The sequence below is a fragment of the Sinohyriopsis cumingii genome, chromosome 1 (genome assembly GCF_028554795.1).
Source record: "Sinohyriopsis cumingii isolate HCF-2022 chromosome 1, ASM2855479v2, whole genome shotgun sequence".
In the NCBI taxonomy this organism is placed as follows: Eukaryota; Metazoa; Mollusca; class Bivalvia; order Unionida; family Unionidae; genus Sinohyriopsis; species Sinohyriopsis cumingii.
The window spans coordinates 47902642-47920681 of record NC_142961.1 but is presented as its reverse complement, the minus strand read 5'-3'; the positions used below and the strand labels follow the sequence as shown (position 1 = coordinate 47920681).

Below are 18040 nucleotides of genomic sequence, written 5' to 3'. Positions count from 1 at the left end.
CAGTTATACCAAAACTAGATCAGTCTGACCTAATTTGCAAACATCAATTCACATGTATTTTCAGATATTCATTCCTCATGGCCTCAGTTATCTTGGGTGCCATTTCACCTATAGTTATGAAAATGAGTAAGCCCAGCCATTACAAAACTAGGTCATTGTGGCCTAATTATCACACTTGAATGACTTGTGTTGTTTAAATAATTCACTGATTACACCCTCAATAACTTGTATTGTTTTATATACCCTTATGAAAAGTGATATGTGGATACATCTCAAGGAAATAAGTCAACTATACCAAACCAATGGTAAATAATTTTCACACTTAAGTGATTTTCAGAATTTCAGCCATTTGTTTCTTGCATCCTCACTATCTTTAACCACATTATAACCACATTATATTTAGACTCATCAAACTTTCCTTTATCCCACATTGATGAAGCTCCCCATGTGTTGTATTCCTAATGAGTAGTTTGTTTGCAGTAATATTTCTTTATTCTTATGGTGACTTAATCATTGGCTCACAACACATTTGTGACGGTTCAGATCTTTCTAGACCAGTCTAGATCAGCTGTCATGGCATACATCATTGCAAAGGGTGTCCGGAAAATTTGGAGGTGGACAATTATGAGCAGACATTTCAGAGAATTGACAATTTAGAGAGGGGACAATTCACATATAAAAACACGATTAAATGAATCAGTTTTTTAGAAACATCTATTTGTTCAGTTACATGACAACATACAACTGTATGCCTGTGTTTTACTGTTACCAGTGGTATTAAATTAATTAATACATTTTTCCTAATTCAGATTATATCACTGAATAATAGTAATTGCCATGTAATACCAGAATAATCGACATAATTAGGTGATGTCTTAACATCTACTTAATAAGACATAATCCTTTTGATGTTTAGCCATTCTTTCTGCGGGCACATGAAAGACAATATGAAATGAATGAACACAATCAAAATCAGACTGTTTCATACTGATATAATTACATGCCTTCTTAACAATTATCAAATAAAACCATTCTGTTATGTATTCGCAATAGCTATTTTAAGTTAAAAGCATTTTCACAATCCATCGGCTGTCACTGGGTATGATTAACACTTAATATGTGCTCAATGAAACAATTTACTTTTATATATCTGCAGCAGCCATCTTTATATGAGTTGTGAATGGCTCTTAATTGGATTTTATACTATTCATTACATTGGTTTTTATACTATTCATTACATTGGTTTTTATACTATTCATTACACTGGTTTTTATACTATTCATTACATTGGTTTTTATACTGTTTATTACATTGGTTTTTATACTATTCATTACATTGGTTTTTATACTATTCATTACATTGCTTTTTCTAAGAGACAGTATACGAGCTTTGCGGTATTAAATCTTTATATCAAGGACAAAATATTTTACATAATTTCTTTTGAATTTCTTGAACCAGAAAAGGGAAAAAGAATGTTAGTTGTTGAAGACGATTGTTACCTTATAGACAAAATAACAGGAAGGAAGTATGATGATGTAGAAATTGTTACTGCAAAGGCTGTTGCCACACTGTCAATGGAGGAATGATCATTGAGACCTTCTGATCACATGCATACTGCATCTTCAGGAGAGACTGACATGGCATGTGTTTGCATATCAATCAAATGATGAACAGAAGAATATTCTCTAGTTATATTTCAGTCAGAACTCTGAAATTATGTCTTGGATCACACAGGTGTCTTTACTAGAAACTGAGACTAATAAATGCAATATCAAGAGATACTGTTGCTTCCTTCAGTTGAGAACAATAACTTTCCTCCTGAACTAACCTAATTGCATAAATATTGACTTGTCACAGTTTATGAAAAGCACTTTTTTCAACAATAATGGAAATTTTGATTCTGGTGTAATGATAGAGTTTGTTTGCAATTTCTTTGAAGCATTTTGTTCACAAATCATAAGGTTTTGTTAAACTATGAATTATTTACATTCTGTTTGATTATTTTAATATGGTATGCCTTCAGTCATATGTTGACCTGTAACTTAGCTCAAAATTTGTAGCTTCTTTATACAAGATTCTTATTGCAAATGCTTTAGCCCTAGTCAATTTAAAAAAAACCAATTAATTCATTAAAGTGTGTTTTTATGTCTTATTAATTCACCTTGCATTTTTATTCTACATTTTCAGCTCTGAATTCAGTCCTTGTGATCTCCACATTGTCTGTCTCTGAAACGTCCCCATTTGAAACTGTCCACTTTCCAAAATGTCCTTCTCCGAATTGTCCACTCCAAATTGTCCATCCCCAAATTGCCCTAAAACCCTTTGCACTGCTCCTTATTCCAGTTGACACTGCTTAAATTTTTTGTGCCAGTCTGTACATTGGCTACTCCAAATGTGTTCATGTTGGTGAAGGGATTCATATTTATAAAAAGATACCTTGTTTTATATTATGAATATTTACCTCTTTGATCAGTTCTCCTTATTTTTCCACTATTTCTTTCAATTCTGGCAGCCATGAGAATTCACTTTGCCTGAAAATTTGAGTCCCGCATGGACCCTGATATATCACAACTCAAATTTCACACTTGAGAATTGTAGCAACACTGATTATTGGGGTTCGGTGAGGGAATCACAATTCACTTTTCCCTTTAAGAGTATTGAATCTGAATCATTTCTAACCAAGAGCTGCATTTAACTATGTCCAAATAGCACCCTTTGTTATGTAATAGGCTGTTTCATTGTTATTTGACACAAATAATGTGGGTGACATAATTTGTTCAGAATGAATGTCACCAACTTTAAAACATGTTGAAATGCCAACCATTTTGGATTTAGTGGAATTATTATGAGTTTTTAATGACAACTCCACATTCCCAATTGTATTGACAACATTCTGGAAAATAACATTTTGTGGATACAGTTTTGAACTTGAGTTTTCTGAATGGACACAGGTATAGAGAAAAATTCATCAGTACTAATATCATAGACTGGTACAAATAATGTAGCTTCACGGTGTAAAATACTAATGTACAATAACAAAAAAAAAACAACCCAGTCAGTTAGACTGTAAATTGGTGAAAAATGGTGGCATAGAAGAAGGAAAGAAAAGATTAAGATGATTTATGGTCAAAAGGAATGCAAGGTTTTGAAATGGATGTACCATTAATTCTTATTGGACCTTAATTGTTACTGACTTGAGCTTTGGTTTGGGATGATGCATTGTTGCCAATATGAGTACTTTATGAACATGTCATCCATTCTGGGTAGGCTGCATAAAGTTTGAAAAAATGATGCTTGGATAAGCATGCTCATTAGTTAGCATATGTGAATGTAACATACATTTAAGGTAATAAACAAAGACAAATATCATGGAGTAGAATTAACTGGACATCTTGATAATTTCACAGGAATAGAAAGTGTGAACCATACCAAACATGGGTATAATCTGGAATTAATTACTGTGAAGTATCCCTCAGTGATCTCTTTGATCACTAGATTATGTGTCTGCTCCAGTGTCCACCTCGGATGCAGGAGGTTGTGGGTTTGAACCCCAGCTGAGTCAAACCAAATGCTTACAAAAACGATGCTAACAGCTGCCTTGCTAGGCACTCAGCATTAAGAGGTTAGTGTTAGTACTGGTTGGCCTGGTGTCAAGATAATGTGACTGGGTGGGACATAATGCTATATGTCTGTGGCATGATACCTCATTGTTAGACATCACTATAAACTGATACACTGCAGACATCATAGTGATAAGACTGAAATTTTATTAAAGCTACGTTAAAAGTCCAAATCACACACACACACACACACACACACACACACACACACACACACACACACACACACACACACACACACACACACACACACACACACACACACAATCACAACAAGTAAGCTATGTGGAGCAAGGCTTGTTATATTAATGCTCTTTATTAGAGTGTATTATGTTCTGACATTGTATTTGTGTAATTGAACTTTTTCACATGATAACTTTAGTTCTACAGCGCATACCTTCACCAAACTTTACAGATAAGTTTTTTTTCTTCTCTGGATAGTGAAAGAAACCATTTGATCTTGGGGTCAGAAGATTAAAGGTCAAGGTCACTGAACTGAAGATATTTGGATTCTGCATAATAATATTATTTCTACATCACAGACCTGGACCAAGGAAGAAGCTTTTTAATTTTGGGATCAAAGATTATGAATATTGTGCCAGTCTTTGCTCACAAACACAATTGAGATCTATACATTTTACCTCTATTGCAATAGTGATAATAACCCTGGATGAGAAAGAAAAGAGGGTTAGGGGTGGGTGGCAGAGCTAATAGATAAGTTGTATTTTCCAGGTCCTACAAATTAAAATTGTATCAAGATTAAGACTTTCTTTGACTTTGTTTGCATTGCATTGCTTTCTCACACACATTAATGTTTGTAAACAGTAGATTGAAAACACTTGGATATGTTTTGTGGATGGAAACAAATTAAAAAAATTTGACAACATATTGCACAGTTAATTTGTAATACGCTTTGGTTTTCTATGAGAGACAGACAGACAGGTGACCACACAGGTTTGGCAAAAAATCCTCACTTTTTTCATCCGTTAAGAAAATGAAACCCTTATACAATGGATATGTAGAAAATTTAAAGAAGTTGGAAAAAACAAGGTTGCTATTATAGTCATGAAAATCAACAAGTAGATAAAATAATTTTGAAAGAAATTGTTAGTAACTATAGATTGAAATCCTGATATTAAAATTCACACAACTCAATTGCCATGTTTCCTTTAAATGTTGAAGTTGATCATAATTCAAGACACAGTTCCTCATATTGTAAACTTATATGCGACATTTTCTGTTGAGACTCTTTCAAGACACATTTCCACTCCTGTAATATACCATTTAATGAATGAATTTGAACTACAATACAAATACTTATTTGTATGTTGAATAGACAGCATTCATTCATAAGATCACAGTTCCATGTTTTGAAAGCATGTGTGGTAACTTGAACAATTCTGTTTAGTTAATTTCAGTTTCTTTGGGAAGATGATGTACAGTATATATTGACTGCAAGTTAAGAAAACTATTGGTACTTATTTGATTTTGCAAAATGTGATAAAATCTGTATGTAATTTGTTACCTATTTGGTATGATTTTTTAATTCAGATGTGGAAATTTAGTGGCAGTTTAATGAAATGCATTTGCATTTCTTTCCATTTTTGTTTAGAATTCATCATTATGCATTTTGCATTTATGCTGTACATTTTCTTAAGAATGCATTCATCTTTTTTGTTTGCATTCATTCTGTATTTCATATGCGTTCATTCTGCATTACACTAGCGTCCTGCTTTTTTTTCACTGTTAAAATTATTTATTTTAGAATCAATAAGTAAAATGGCAAAGTTTCATATTGATTGAAACTCATTGACTAGAACCAGTTGGAAATGAAATGGAACTCTTTTGAAAAGTTTATGTACACATTATGAATAAATTTTGTTTGTCAAATTGCAGATGAAATGAACATTTGTTAGAATAAAAATTTAGTGTAATTTAGTTCTAACCCAACCTTGCTATAAGGTCATGTACTCATGAGTTTGATTCTCTCAGGAAGTTAATTCTAACCAAATGTTATAACTTTTGTCTTCTCTCTTCTCTCTTGTGTTGCTGCTGTGGCTGAGAGTAGTTTGAAGATGACCAACTCTTGGATGCAAGTCAGTAGCCATAGCACTACACACCAGTTAATGCAGTATGTGGGATCTGTTGTCTCCATTTTTCAACCAGTCTCGTTTATTATGTTCTACAGAAGAATAAATGACATAGGTCATAAAACATACTCAGAACCAAGAAATGTTTAAGTGCAATTTGGTTTTGGCTTGTTTGCAAATTATACACAAATTGTTTGTATAATTTGTAACAAAATTGCTCTAACATACATGTATGTTAGGCTTAATGCCATATGACCTATGACCTTTAAATCTGAATAGCAAATCTCACATTCAGAGTTTCACCACTTCTTAGCAGTTTTCAGTTTTTGGTTAAGGTTGGTTGAATACAGGTCTTAAAGGAAAACAAACTGCTATCAATAGAACAGGTTTATGACATGAAGAATGTGCAGCAAGTTATATAAGTTTAAATGTATTATCTGATGCACACTCTTACATTTTGTATTGTTGCACCTTGACTGAGCTGTCAAGGAAGCATTTTATGTACTTTTCTTCCTTTAAATTGAACATGATAGGGGTATTTGTTAAATTATGGGGACACTGATTAACAGAGGTGAGAAAATGTTCCCATGGCTTTCTCAAGGAGCAACTTTGTACAGTTTGATTTTCTTGTTTCAATTTCTGCAGTTGATATATATATATATATATATATATATATATATATATATATATATATATATATATATATATATATATATATATATACACATACATACACAGTCACAAGATATTGGGCTTTCTGCTGACAGTAAAAACATAGTGAAATTTAATATATTAATGGTACATTGAGACTGCTATAAATCACATATCAGAAACACGGATGTACCCTTAATAAGATGCCATATTGTTCATGTTGATTGGTGGGAAAGACTTTATATTTATGATTGTGGTTACCTGAGCAAATGGCCACACTTTCGGCATATGTGAAACATTTGAACATATTGTCCACCATATTACATGTTAGGTGTTTTTCTGTTCACAGAAAGGCCTGAAATGCTGTGATTGAATGCATGGAATATGACTTTGACTTTAAAAACCAATAGTGTCTTCCATTATAGTTTGCATGTTGACCCAAGTGTAGTGACAAGGTGATAGACCATATAAAATGACTGGTTTCTTTGGTACATGGTAGTAGTTATAGACTGATTTTGGGTCTGATTTATTGAGATAATAAAAATGTTACATTTAAACAGTATTTTAACTTTAATGAGACCAGAATTTTCAAATTGAGTTGGCAATACCATCTCAGTAACGCTGTTCAAAGGAGGCTTAAATCAGAATCATGTTGTGATTGAGTGAACAAAGTAATGAGGTATATTTGAAAATAAGCTGTGTCATAAAAGTGAGCAAAACAAAAAATGGGGCATTTCAAACCATTTATAATTACTTCTCAGCACCCAGAAACTAAAATAAAAGGAAATATTATAAGTAGCAGTGACAGAAGAAAATGTGAATAGTTTAATGGGATACAGCCATGACCATATTCACATTATAAGGAGGACATCAGTATATTGAGGGGCATAACAGTGAGTGACGACAGTAGTCATAATGTCTTTGAGAGAAAGCATTGATTTGTGCAGGCTTGGCAGATACTTTTTTTCTACTGGCTCATGTTTTAAGTTTTATTCAATGTAATATACACTGTGCACTTTAAAGAAAACCCAACATATTTGCAGTAAACTCCATGGTGATGAAGCACATCATATTAAGCACACAGTGGTGTCCTTCTCACTGTGAGAAGTAGCTTCCTTTTGTGGGAGCTCTCCATTGATAAGGCTCATTATTTATCCAAACATGGTCATGCTGAATAAACCATGTATAAAAACTTGTTTTTGGGACTGTTTTAACCAACAGAGTTGATTGGTTACTCAGCACTAAGGCATGTATAATGAGAACTTCTAAGAAAACAGTGATGTGCCTGGCATGTTGTAACAGTTGTTTCCCTCCCATGAGAGATGTTAGGATCAAGAGACATGTGATTTAAAACATATTCATTTTGACTATAAAAGGTGTGTGTGTGTATTAAGATATAGGTTGATATTATGTGGAATATGGTAATATACTCAGGCATAAATTAGTGAGCAGTGGTGTTTAGTTTATTCTTGTTTATCTGTTTTTGTTTTGCATGTCACTGTCACAGGAACCAGCTGGTGGCACTGATTCATATGTCAGATGGTTGAGGACCCATCTAGAGTTAGGGATGTCCCAGGTCCAAGATCTGGTTCCTGTCATACATTTAACTCACTATATCAATAATAATTTTTTTTTGTAGACTTGAAATTCTTATTAGAAATGTTTAAATGTAGCTTTTGATTGGCCAGAATATTTCTCAAGATCATAAGTTTAACCTTAAAGTGGAGAGGCCCACTCTGGCTGTGCATTTTGTCCCCAGTGTGTTATTTGGTGGCAGCAGTGGGATGCACATGAAAACCATTGGACACACAAAAGCCATTGTGACACTTAAAACTAGTTTTAATATCAGCTTTACTATGTCTGTATACTTGTGGATAATTGAAACATATCTGTAAAAAGGGCAAATAGGTCACAGGAACTAGCTACAAGTATTAGCTCGGCTGCAGAGTACACGCTAAAGTTAGAGATCCAGAGTCAGGCCACAATTTTTCCATTTGTCATCAACAACCCCCAAGAAACTTTATTGTCATACAAAGAAATCAGTATTGGTGTATCAGTGCATTATTGAGAGACCAATCATAACAATTACATCAATAATGGGTGCTGATAGGTACATTTTTTATTCACCTGGCTGAAGAGAGTAATCAGAGTTAGCAATGTCAAGAGTTTTCATGAAGAAGGTAATGTATTAATCTCAGTAGACATGGAATCAAATGAGACAACAGCAAATTCTTCATTGTGCACAGTTACATCATTGCTAAAAGTGATGTTTTATTAGATTTTATGCTTTGAATAACGTTTTGCTATTCAAATCATAAATCCATTCCTGATTGCCAGCCATCATTTTGCAAAGTAAACATTTATTAAGGTTATGTTTCGCTTATGCCACACTATCTCAGTATGTACACTGAAATAATCATTACCAATACAAGAAATGCATTTAAATATCTTGAATTCACAGAGTGTGTATTACAATTGTCCTTTTCTTTCTTAAATCTTTGGAACCAATATAGTTGCTTATAAATGTATTTTGATTTAACAACTCCATGATAAATCAAATGCATATGTCTCTCCCCAGATTGGGATCTGTTGGGGTAAGTTATTCAATTTGGCTACTGAATCTATAATCTTATAAATGCAGATAATACAACATTTTTTAGGCAGCCACTAAGAAAAGTCTTTGGGAAAAAGAGGAAAGCATTGAGAGAAGAAATTGTGAAGTGCAGACATGTGGTGGAACTGTTAAATAACCCATTTGCCTCTCCTGTAGTTCATGTAACTTAGAAGGATGCCTTCAATCAAATCTTTGTGGACTATTATTGGCCGAATGAGTTCACTGTTAAAGACAGTTATCTGATTCCAAAGGTGGATAACTGTCCTGACTCAGTAGTGTCAAATGGTTTCATTGCCTTGGCTTCAGCTTACACTTCTTGAAAATAGGAATAGCTCCAAAGGACAAAGAGGAGACTGCTTTTACCACCAGCAGTGGCTATTAGTAGTTTAAAGGTATACCATTGGGCTGGAGTGTCTCATAGAGACCATGCTGCATGGACTCCAATGGGAATAATGTTTAATTGACTGGTACATGGATGACTTGGATGGCATAATTATACCAGCAGTCCAGATGGGTAACTTCAGTATACCAGCAGTTCACATATGTAACTTTAGTATACCAGCAGTCTAAAGTGCCCCAGGTGGCTGCGAGTGGTCAAAAGTGCCCACCTTTAATGATCACTGCCATCTCACCTTTGTCAGTGTGAGTTTGAGTCTCAGACTCAGCCAGTGTGGGTATGTGAGAAAGCTGCCAGTAACTTCCAATGGGTTGGCGGTTCTTTCCTGGGTTTTCCTAGGTTCCTCCTCCACCAGTTATACTGACTGCTATGTATAGATTTTCTTGCACTGAGAACTGTTAAACCCAAAATGACAACAACCACCACCAGCAATCTTCATGGATGACTTAATCATACCAGTAGAATACATGGATGACATAATTATACCTGCAATCTACATTGATGATGTAATCATACCAGTATTCTGTATGGATGACATGATTATACCAGCAGTCTACATGGATGTCCTGATTATACCAGCAATCTACATTGATGATGTAATCATACCAGTATTCTATATGGATGACATGATTATACCAGCAGTCTACATGGATGTCCTGATTATACCAGTAATCTACATTGATGATGTAATCATACCAGTATTCTATATGGATGACATGATTATACTAGCAATGTACATTGATGATGTAATCATGCCAGTATTCTTTATGGATGACATGATTATACCAGCAGTCTACATAGACGTCCTCATGCCAGCAATCTACATTGATGTTGTAATCATACCAGTATTCTGTATGGATAACATGATTATACTAGCAGTCTACATGGATGTCCTGATTATACCAGTAATCTACATTGATGATGTAATCATACCAGTATTCTATATGGATGACATGATTATACTAGCAATGTACATTGATGATGTAATCATGCCAGTATTCTTTATGGATGACATGATTATACCAGCAGTCTACATAGACGTCCTCATGCCAGCAATCTACATTGATGATGTAATCATGCCAGTATTCTATATGGATGACATGATTATACCAGCAGTCTACATGGATGTCCTGATTATACCAGTAATCTACATTGATGATGTAATCATACCAGTATTCTATATGGATGACATGATTATACTAGCAATGTACATTGATGATGTAATCATGCCAGTATTCTTTATGGATGACATGATTATACCAGCAGTCTACATAGACGTCCTCATGCCAGCAATCTACATTGATGTTGTAATCATACCAGTATTCTATATGGATGACATGATTATACCAGCAGTCTACATGGATGTCCTGATTATACCAGTAATCTACATTGATGATGTAATCATACCAGTATTCTATATGGATGACATGATTATACTAGCAATGTACATTGATGATGTAATCATGCCAGTATTCTTTATGGATGACATGATTATACCAGCAGTCTACATAGACGTCCTCATGCCAGCAATCTACATTGATGATGTAATCATACCAGTATTCTATATGGATGACATGATTATACCAGCAGTCTACATGGATGTCCTGATTATACCAGTAATCTACATTGATGATGTAATCATACCAGTATTCTATATGGATGACATGATTATACTAGCAATGTACATTGATGATGTAATCATGCCAGTATTCTTTATGGATGACATGATTATACCAGCAGTCTACATAGACGTCCTCATGCCAGCAATCTACATTGATGTTGTAATCATACCAGTATTCTAAATGGATAACATGATTATACTAGCAGTCTACATAGATGTCCTTATGCCAGCAATCTACATTGATGATGCAATCATACCAGTATTCTGTATGGATAACATGATTATACCAGCAGTCTATATGTATGACATGATTATACCAGTAATCTACATTGATGATGTAATCATACCAGTAATCTACATGGATGACATAATCATACCTGTAATCTACATAGATGATGTAATCATGCCAGTATTCTTTATGGATGACATGATTATACTAGCAGTCTACATTGATGATGCAATCATACCAGTATTCTGTATGGATAACATGATTATACCAGCAGTCTATATGTATGACATGATTATACCAGTAATCTACATTGATGATGTAATCATACCAGTAATCTACATGGATGACATAATCATACCTGTAATCTACATTGATGATGCAATCATACCAGTATTCTATATGGATGACATGATTATACTAGCAATCTGCATTGATGATGTAATCATACCAGTATTCTGTATGGATAACATGATTATACCAGCAGTCTACATGGATGTCCTGATTATACCAGCAATCTACATTGATGATGTAATCATACCAGTATTCTATATGGATGACATGATTATACTAGCAATCTGCATTGATGATGTAATCATACCAGTATTCTGTATGGATAACATGATTATACTAGCAATCTGCATTGATGATGTAATCATACCAGTATTCTGTATGGATGACATGATTATACTAGCAATCTGCATTGATGATGTAATCATACCAGTATTCTGTATGGATAACATGATTATACCAGCAGTCTATATGTATGACATGATTATACTAGCAATCTACATTGATGATGTAATCATACCAGTAATCTACATGGATGACATAATCATACCTGTAATCTACATAGATGATGTAATCATACCAGTAATCTACATGGATGACATGATTATACTAGCAATCTACATTGATGTTGTAATCATACCTGTAATCTACATGGATGATATAATCATACCAGTAAACTAAATGAATAACATAATCATATCACAATGATATTTTCATAAAGGCTTTAAGGACATGAATTTGATTTTGAAAGATTGCTGGAATCAAGCTTGATGCTGAACACATAAAATATGCAATTTCTTGGACCATTTAATCTTAGAAGACCATGCTTGAACTCATCCTGACAGAACTGATGCAGTAAAAGACTTGCTTCATGCCTGTCACAATATTCTAAATATAAATTTACTATAATTGATGTAAGAACAACACCATGCACTTTAACACCATTTTTCAGCACATGATAGGCTATACATGGCAGCCAGTATTGATGGTGGAGGAAGAACCAGGGAAAACACCGGAAAGAACCACTGACTCACAAAAAGCTACTGGCAAGCTTTCTCACATACCTACATTGGCAGAATCCAAGATTCAATCCTATGCAGAGCTGAGATGGCAGTGATCCATAATGGAGAGCGCTTTAGACCATGTGGCCACTCTGGGCCCTGCCATATGAAGTACAGACTTCTCAACCAAATCAGGAATCTACTGAAAACTTCTTAGTAAACCTAACACATTTTAGATGGCTGTCCAAAAAGACAATTACATCAGGACAGATCATCCATCTCCAAGGAACTCTGGTTAATCCAATACATTGATGGAAGATTTATGTGATGCATGATGAATCCTGAACTTGGAAGAACAATTCACTCAAGGATATTTGAAAAACCTAGGAGAAAAACATGATATATGGCAAAGATGGAGGAATCTCTTCTCCCTAGTGTTCCTGACACATATCATTACCATACATGTCCAGGTGCACACTCTTGCTATAGAAAGATCAGAGGACAGAGTGTGCAATTCAGCCAAATTAACAACATCAGATCTGGGAGACAGCGTCAACAAAAAACCCCCATCATTTCTTCACTTTTACACTGATAGCCTTTAGGATAGACATGAAAACTTTCTGTGTCTGCCTAGTAACTTGACATATTTTCACAAGGTCCACAATCTGATTTCATCAATATATAATTTTGGTGACAGCATTGTGATATGATGGGGACAAAAAAGTTCACTGAGTTAGCTTGTGTTGTTTCAGATATAAATGTACACGTGTGTAATTTTAACTTAAAATAATGATAGATTTATATCAGATTGACCACATATACTGTGAAGTAATATGTTCACAAGACAATCTCATTGAATGCTGGGAGGTTGTGAAAAATACGAGATTTTTGAACTCGTATTTCATGTTTTGTAATTATATTTTTCTCTGTTAATTTTACTTCGTCAGAATCTTTCAGTATTTTTCGATATTGCACTTGCACACACAATTCATGTTGTACTCATAAAGGAACTGCTTGCTATTGTAAACAAACATAAGATGCAGACTCCAGCACCTTTGTTTTTTTTATTTGTCTGTGGATGAAGTAAACCGTTTGAGCCATTTGAAAGTAGAGATGACAAAGATGACAATGTGGATGAATTCATAGACTCACATAAGAAACTTTCAATGAAGCAGGCAACTGATGGTGATATCAGAAATGTGCAGCGATGGCTGTATGATAACTACTTTGTAAACAAATCATGTACACTCACGTAGTAGGCGCTTTACATTTTGGTTGATTAAATTTGTTTCTGAATGAACTAAAGCAGATGTTTGGTGAACTGCCACATACCAGTTGCTTTGCTACATTCAGTGTTTACTTTTTTGATACAATGTTTTGGATTTAGGCGGGTGACAGATGCCAGATTTCATAAAATTGCTAGGTCCCTAAAAATAACATGCAAGTGACAAGGCATAAACTGTCTTCTTTAGATGGTATTAAGAATGGCAAAAAATATACTTAGTTTTACATCCTGAATTGGACAGAATGTACTTTCTTAGGTCTTCAAATACGAATTACTTGAGCCATATCATGGGTTCTCAAGCTTGATTATACATTTGGAAATTGTACTGTAATTTTGACTATATTCCAAGTGCAATTACATCTTCTTCAGTGCACTCAAAATGAAATAAACATTATATTCCATAGCATCTTTTTGATAATTGCAGTTGAAAGACTTCATATTTTTACCACATTATGATTTCAAACATTCAGTGACAGAACAGAAACAAACTTGCAGATGTCAACATGCTGCTCCTTCACTGCTGAAATCCAATGTACTTCAAGTAGAATTTGCACAGATAAATCCTGTCCATAATCATGAAATTTTATAGAAATGACAAAAATACCAAAATCTATTCATTCCAGATCAAATGGAAAAGTTGTTGCAATGTACATTCATTCACAGTATGACTCCAAATTTCAATTTTAAGTAGACCAAAACATCATTTTATTTTGAAAGTTATGTCTAGCGCATGACTAAGTTCAAATTTATCTGGGCGGAGTTATGTGTGCATTAATAATGTTGTTGTGTAATGATGAATCTGTGCTTGTGTATTTAGTTTGGAATACGGCATACATTCAGTTACTTTGTTTGGTGTAGTGTATTTTGTTTACATAATTAAGCCTTAGGTAGAAAATGAGCATATAATGAAAAGGTTACTGCATTTGTGGGGGAAAATATGAACTTGTTTGTTTTGTTGGATGGATATCTGCACTCCCAAGGTTGTGCAGTATTTTCATCTGAAAAACTAGTTCATATTTTCCCATACAAATGCAGTAACCTATAATTAATAGTTGGTCTTATCATTATTATTGTGTGTTTTCTGTGCAAAATAAAATTCATTTATGGTTGGTTGGTTATAACATGAATTGTGAATCACCATTCGGGGCCAACTTTGAAATATAACATACCTTTCTGAGCTATGATGTAACGGGGCTTGAAGAAAAAATTGTCCTAGGGTTTGTCATTTGATTGCTCTCTCCATGTCTACTTGTAGTATGTCACCTTTGTCATAAATATTACAAAGTTCTCCATGTTGACAACTGAGATGGCTTATTTAGATGTGTACTGATACTATAATAGACTTGTTCTGATTATCTGACACTGTATATCCTTTTAAAATTATAAACAATTACAGCCATATTGTGTCTGTTGTAAAATTAAGGCCATATTTTATCAATTTCATAATTATTGGTCATGTTTTGTCAATTGTATAATTATGGCCATATTTTGTCAGTTGTATTATTACAGCCATATTTTGTCAATTGTATTATTACATCCATATTTTGTCAATTGTATAATTATGGCCCTATTTTGTCAATTTAATAATTATAGGTCATGTTTAATCATTTGTATAATTATGGCCATATTTTGTAAATTATATAATTATGGCCATATTTTGTATATTATATAATTATGGCCATATTTTGTTAATTGTATAATTATGGCCATATTTTGTTAATTGTATAATTATGGCCATATTTTGTTAATTGTATAATTATGGCCATATTTCGACAATTGTATAAGCAGATGACTAGCATGTTAATGATTTTTTTTATATACCAAAGATCTAATTTTGGCAGCATAACAAGTGAAGTTATATTGTCTGCACAGTGACTAGTTCCTTTGATTAACCTCTGATTTGTAAAATATGTGTATGATTTATTTTCGTCTTTAGGGATATTTATTTAAATATCAAGAATCGTGTGTAGGATTCATTGTTAAGTAAATCTTGTCTGGCACATTGACAGGGACTTTCATGAAGTTTAGCATAATTGTCTGGCATATTGTCAGGGATTCTCCTCTAGTTTGACATAGTTGTCTGACATATTGTCAGGGACTCTCCTTAGTTTGACATAGTTGTCTGGCATATTGTCAGGGGTGTCTCCTGTAGTTTAAGACAGTTGTCTGGCATATTGTCAGGGACTCTCCTGTAGTTTGGCATAGTTGTCTAGCATATTATTTGGGACTCTTACATATTTTGGCATAGTTGTCTGGCATATTGTCTGGGACTCGTGACAAAATTTTATTGGTTAATTGTTCCCTGACAACCGTTCATTGCACAGTTGGTAATATGACTGGAGCTTTTGTAAGGAGCCCAGCATAGTGTTTAGGAGACAGTAGCTGAATTATATAAGGTACCATTATCAAACACCTGGTGTAGAGTAATTGTCCAGGGTAAATTACATAAGGTACCATAGTCAAACACCTAGTGTAGAGTAATTGTCCAGGCTGAATTACATGAGGTAACCATGTCAAACACCTAGTGTAGGGTAATTGCCCAGGGTGAATTATATGAGATACCCTTGTCAAACACCTAGTGTAGAGTAATTGTCCAGGGTGAATTACATGAGGTACCCTTGTCAAACACCTAGTGTAATTTCCGTGATATGACATAATCCTTTGAACATCATAGTATAGCTTGCAGGTGGTTTTGAGTAATGCTGAATTAGATTTAATCTTAATTTTTATATTTTGTTTAATAAATAAAAACTAAATATTTGTCATTTACTGTAACTGATTTAACTGTTGTATAAATCATGGGTGCTACAGTTGTCTTCCACCAAACTAGGGTTTTTAAGGTACAGAATAAATATTATTATAAATAAATAAGTGGTTGGAAGACAAAGAAATAAAATTATTTTAGTTTATATAAGTACAGGATTTTATGGCTCATCAACACTATCCTGGCTTTTTTGTGTCAGTTAAAACTAATTTGCTGTAATGTTAAAATAAATGTTGGGGAAACTGTAGGAAGGTAAAACCTTCCAGATAAACTAAGAAAAAGATAGTCCTGCAAGAAAAATACTTTAAAGCATGAATGTTGACAGAATTTATTAAACTGAAATTAAGTAAATTTGAAATGTGATTTAAATATTTTTCTTTCAATACATTTTATTTATCCAATTTATTCAGTAACCTATGACCATGACTTGTACAGCCATTGTTATGGCTCCTGTGTCCATCAACATTTTAGGACATTCTTCAAATGTTAAAAATGGCCAACCCAGTTTTTATTAGAATTTTCAGACCTATTCCTGATGATATTTGATATCATGTTGTATTGGGGGTTGGGGGGCCTGGCAACTGTTTGTCTTTTTGGGATCCAGAAACATACTAAACTCACTCAGTAGGTACACCAAAAAATATATATATTAAAATAATCACTTAATATTTAAGCACTGTGCCAGCTTTAATTAAACTTTTTAAAATGTTCCTCATTACATGTTTTACAAAACTTGTTTTAAGCGGCCTCTGTATAAACCATATGGATTCCATCAAACTAGAATCAGGTGGAAAACATGTTTTTGATATAGAATGCCTGGTTTGTAACTTGTTGATCAGATTTTACAAGAATTTTCTATATGACACACTTCACCAAAAGTTTCATCATCGTTAATGGCTTTCCTAGCAAGTGTTTGGCTTTCAAGGCAACCAGATCGGTATTATATTTTTGTCAATATCTCTAAAACCATAAGGTACATCAGGTAGGAGGAGACATTGTGGAGGTGATCTTTCTGTCATGCTGTATAATACTTGTGGTCATGGTGACCTTCACTGCTCCGGTGGCCTAAGTTCGCAGAGCGTCCACCTCGTATGTGGGTTTGAAATCTGGCAGAATCTTACCAAAGACTTATAAAAATGGTGCTAGCAGCTGCTATGCTTGGTGCTCATCATTAAGATTCTAGTGTTAGGACTGGTCGGCCGAATGTCAGGATAATGTGACTGGGTGGAACATGATCCTAGGTGTCTTCAGCATTATGCCCCAGTGCTAGACATCACTATCAACTGCCACACTGCCAAAATCACAGCAACAGCACTTAACAGTTTTTAAAGCTACATTAAAAACTCACACACACACACATGGCAGCCTCATTTATGGCTGTTTGACTTATGATAGCAATCGGGGGAAAATGCATTTTTAATATCTCAAAAATAAAAATTGCTTGACCTATTTGATATAACTTTAAAATGTTTCATACAAG

The 18040-nt window shown here is 34.0% G+C and overlaps 1 protein-coding gene across 3 annotated transcripts in view; it reads left to right on the top strand.

Moving 5' to 3' along the window:
- Positions 1-18040, top strand: part of LOC149806813 (uncharacterized) — a 92090-nt gene that overhangs the window by 63895 nt on the left and 10155 nt on the right. Inside the window, exon 21 of one of the 3 annotated variants that reach the window (XM_089958040.1) lies at positions 5689-5751. The exons of 1 other annotated variant lie outside the window; for it this stretch is intronic. In XM_089958040.1, coding sequence (XP_089814166.1) covers positions 5689-5724 — 36 coding nt within the window. In that variant the 3' untranslated portion in view covers positions 5725-5751. Of the gene's footprint in view, positions 1-4061; positions 4380-5688; positions 5752-18040 lie in introns of those variants that run through there. One more of the 3 variants, XM_089958048.1, reaches the window with a different exon arrangement.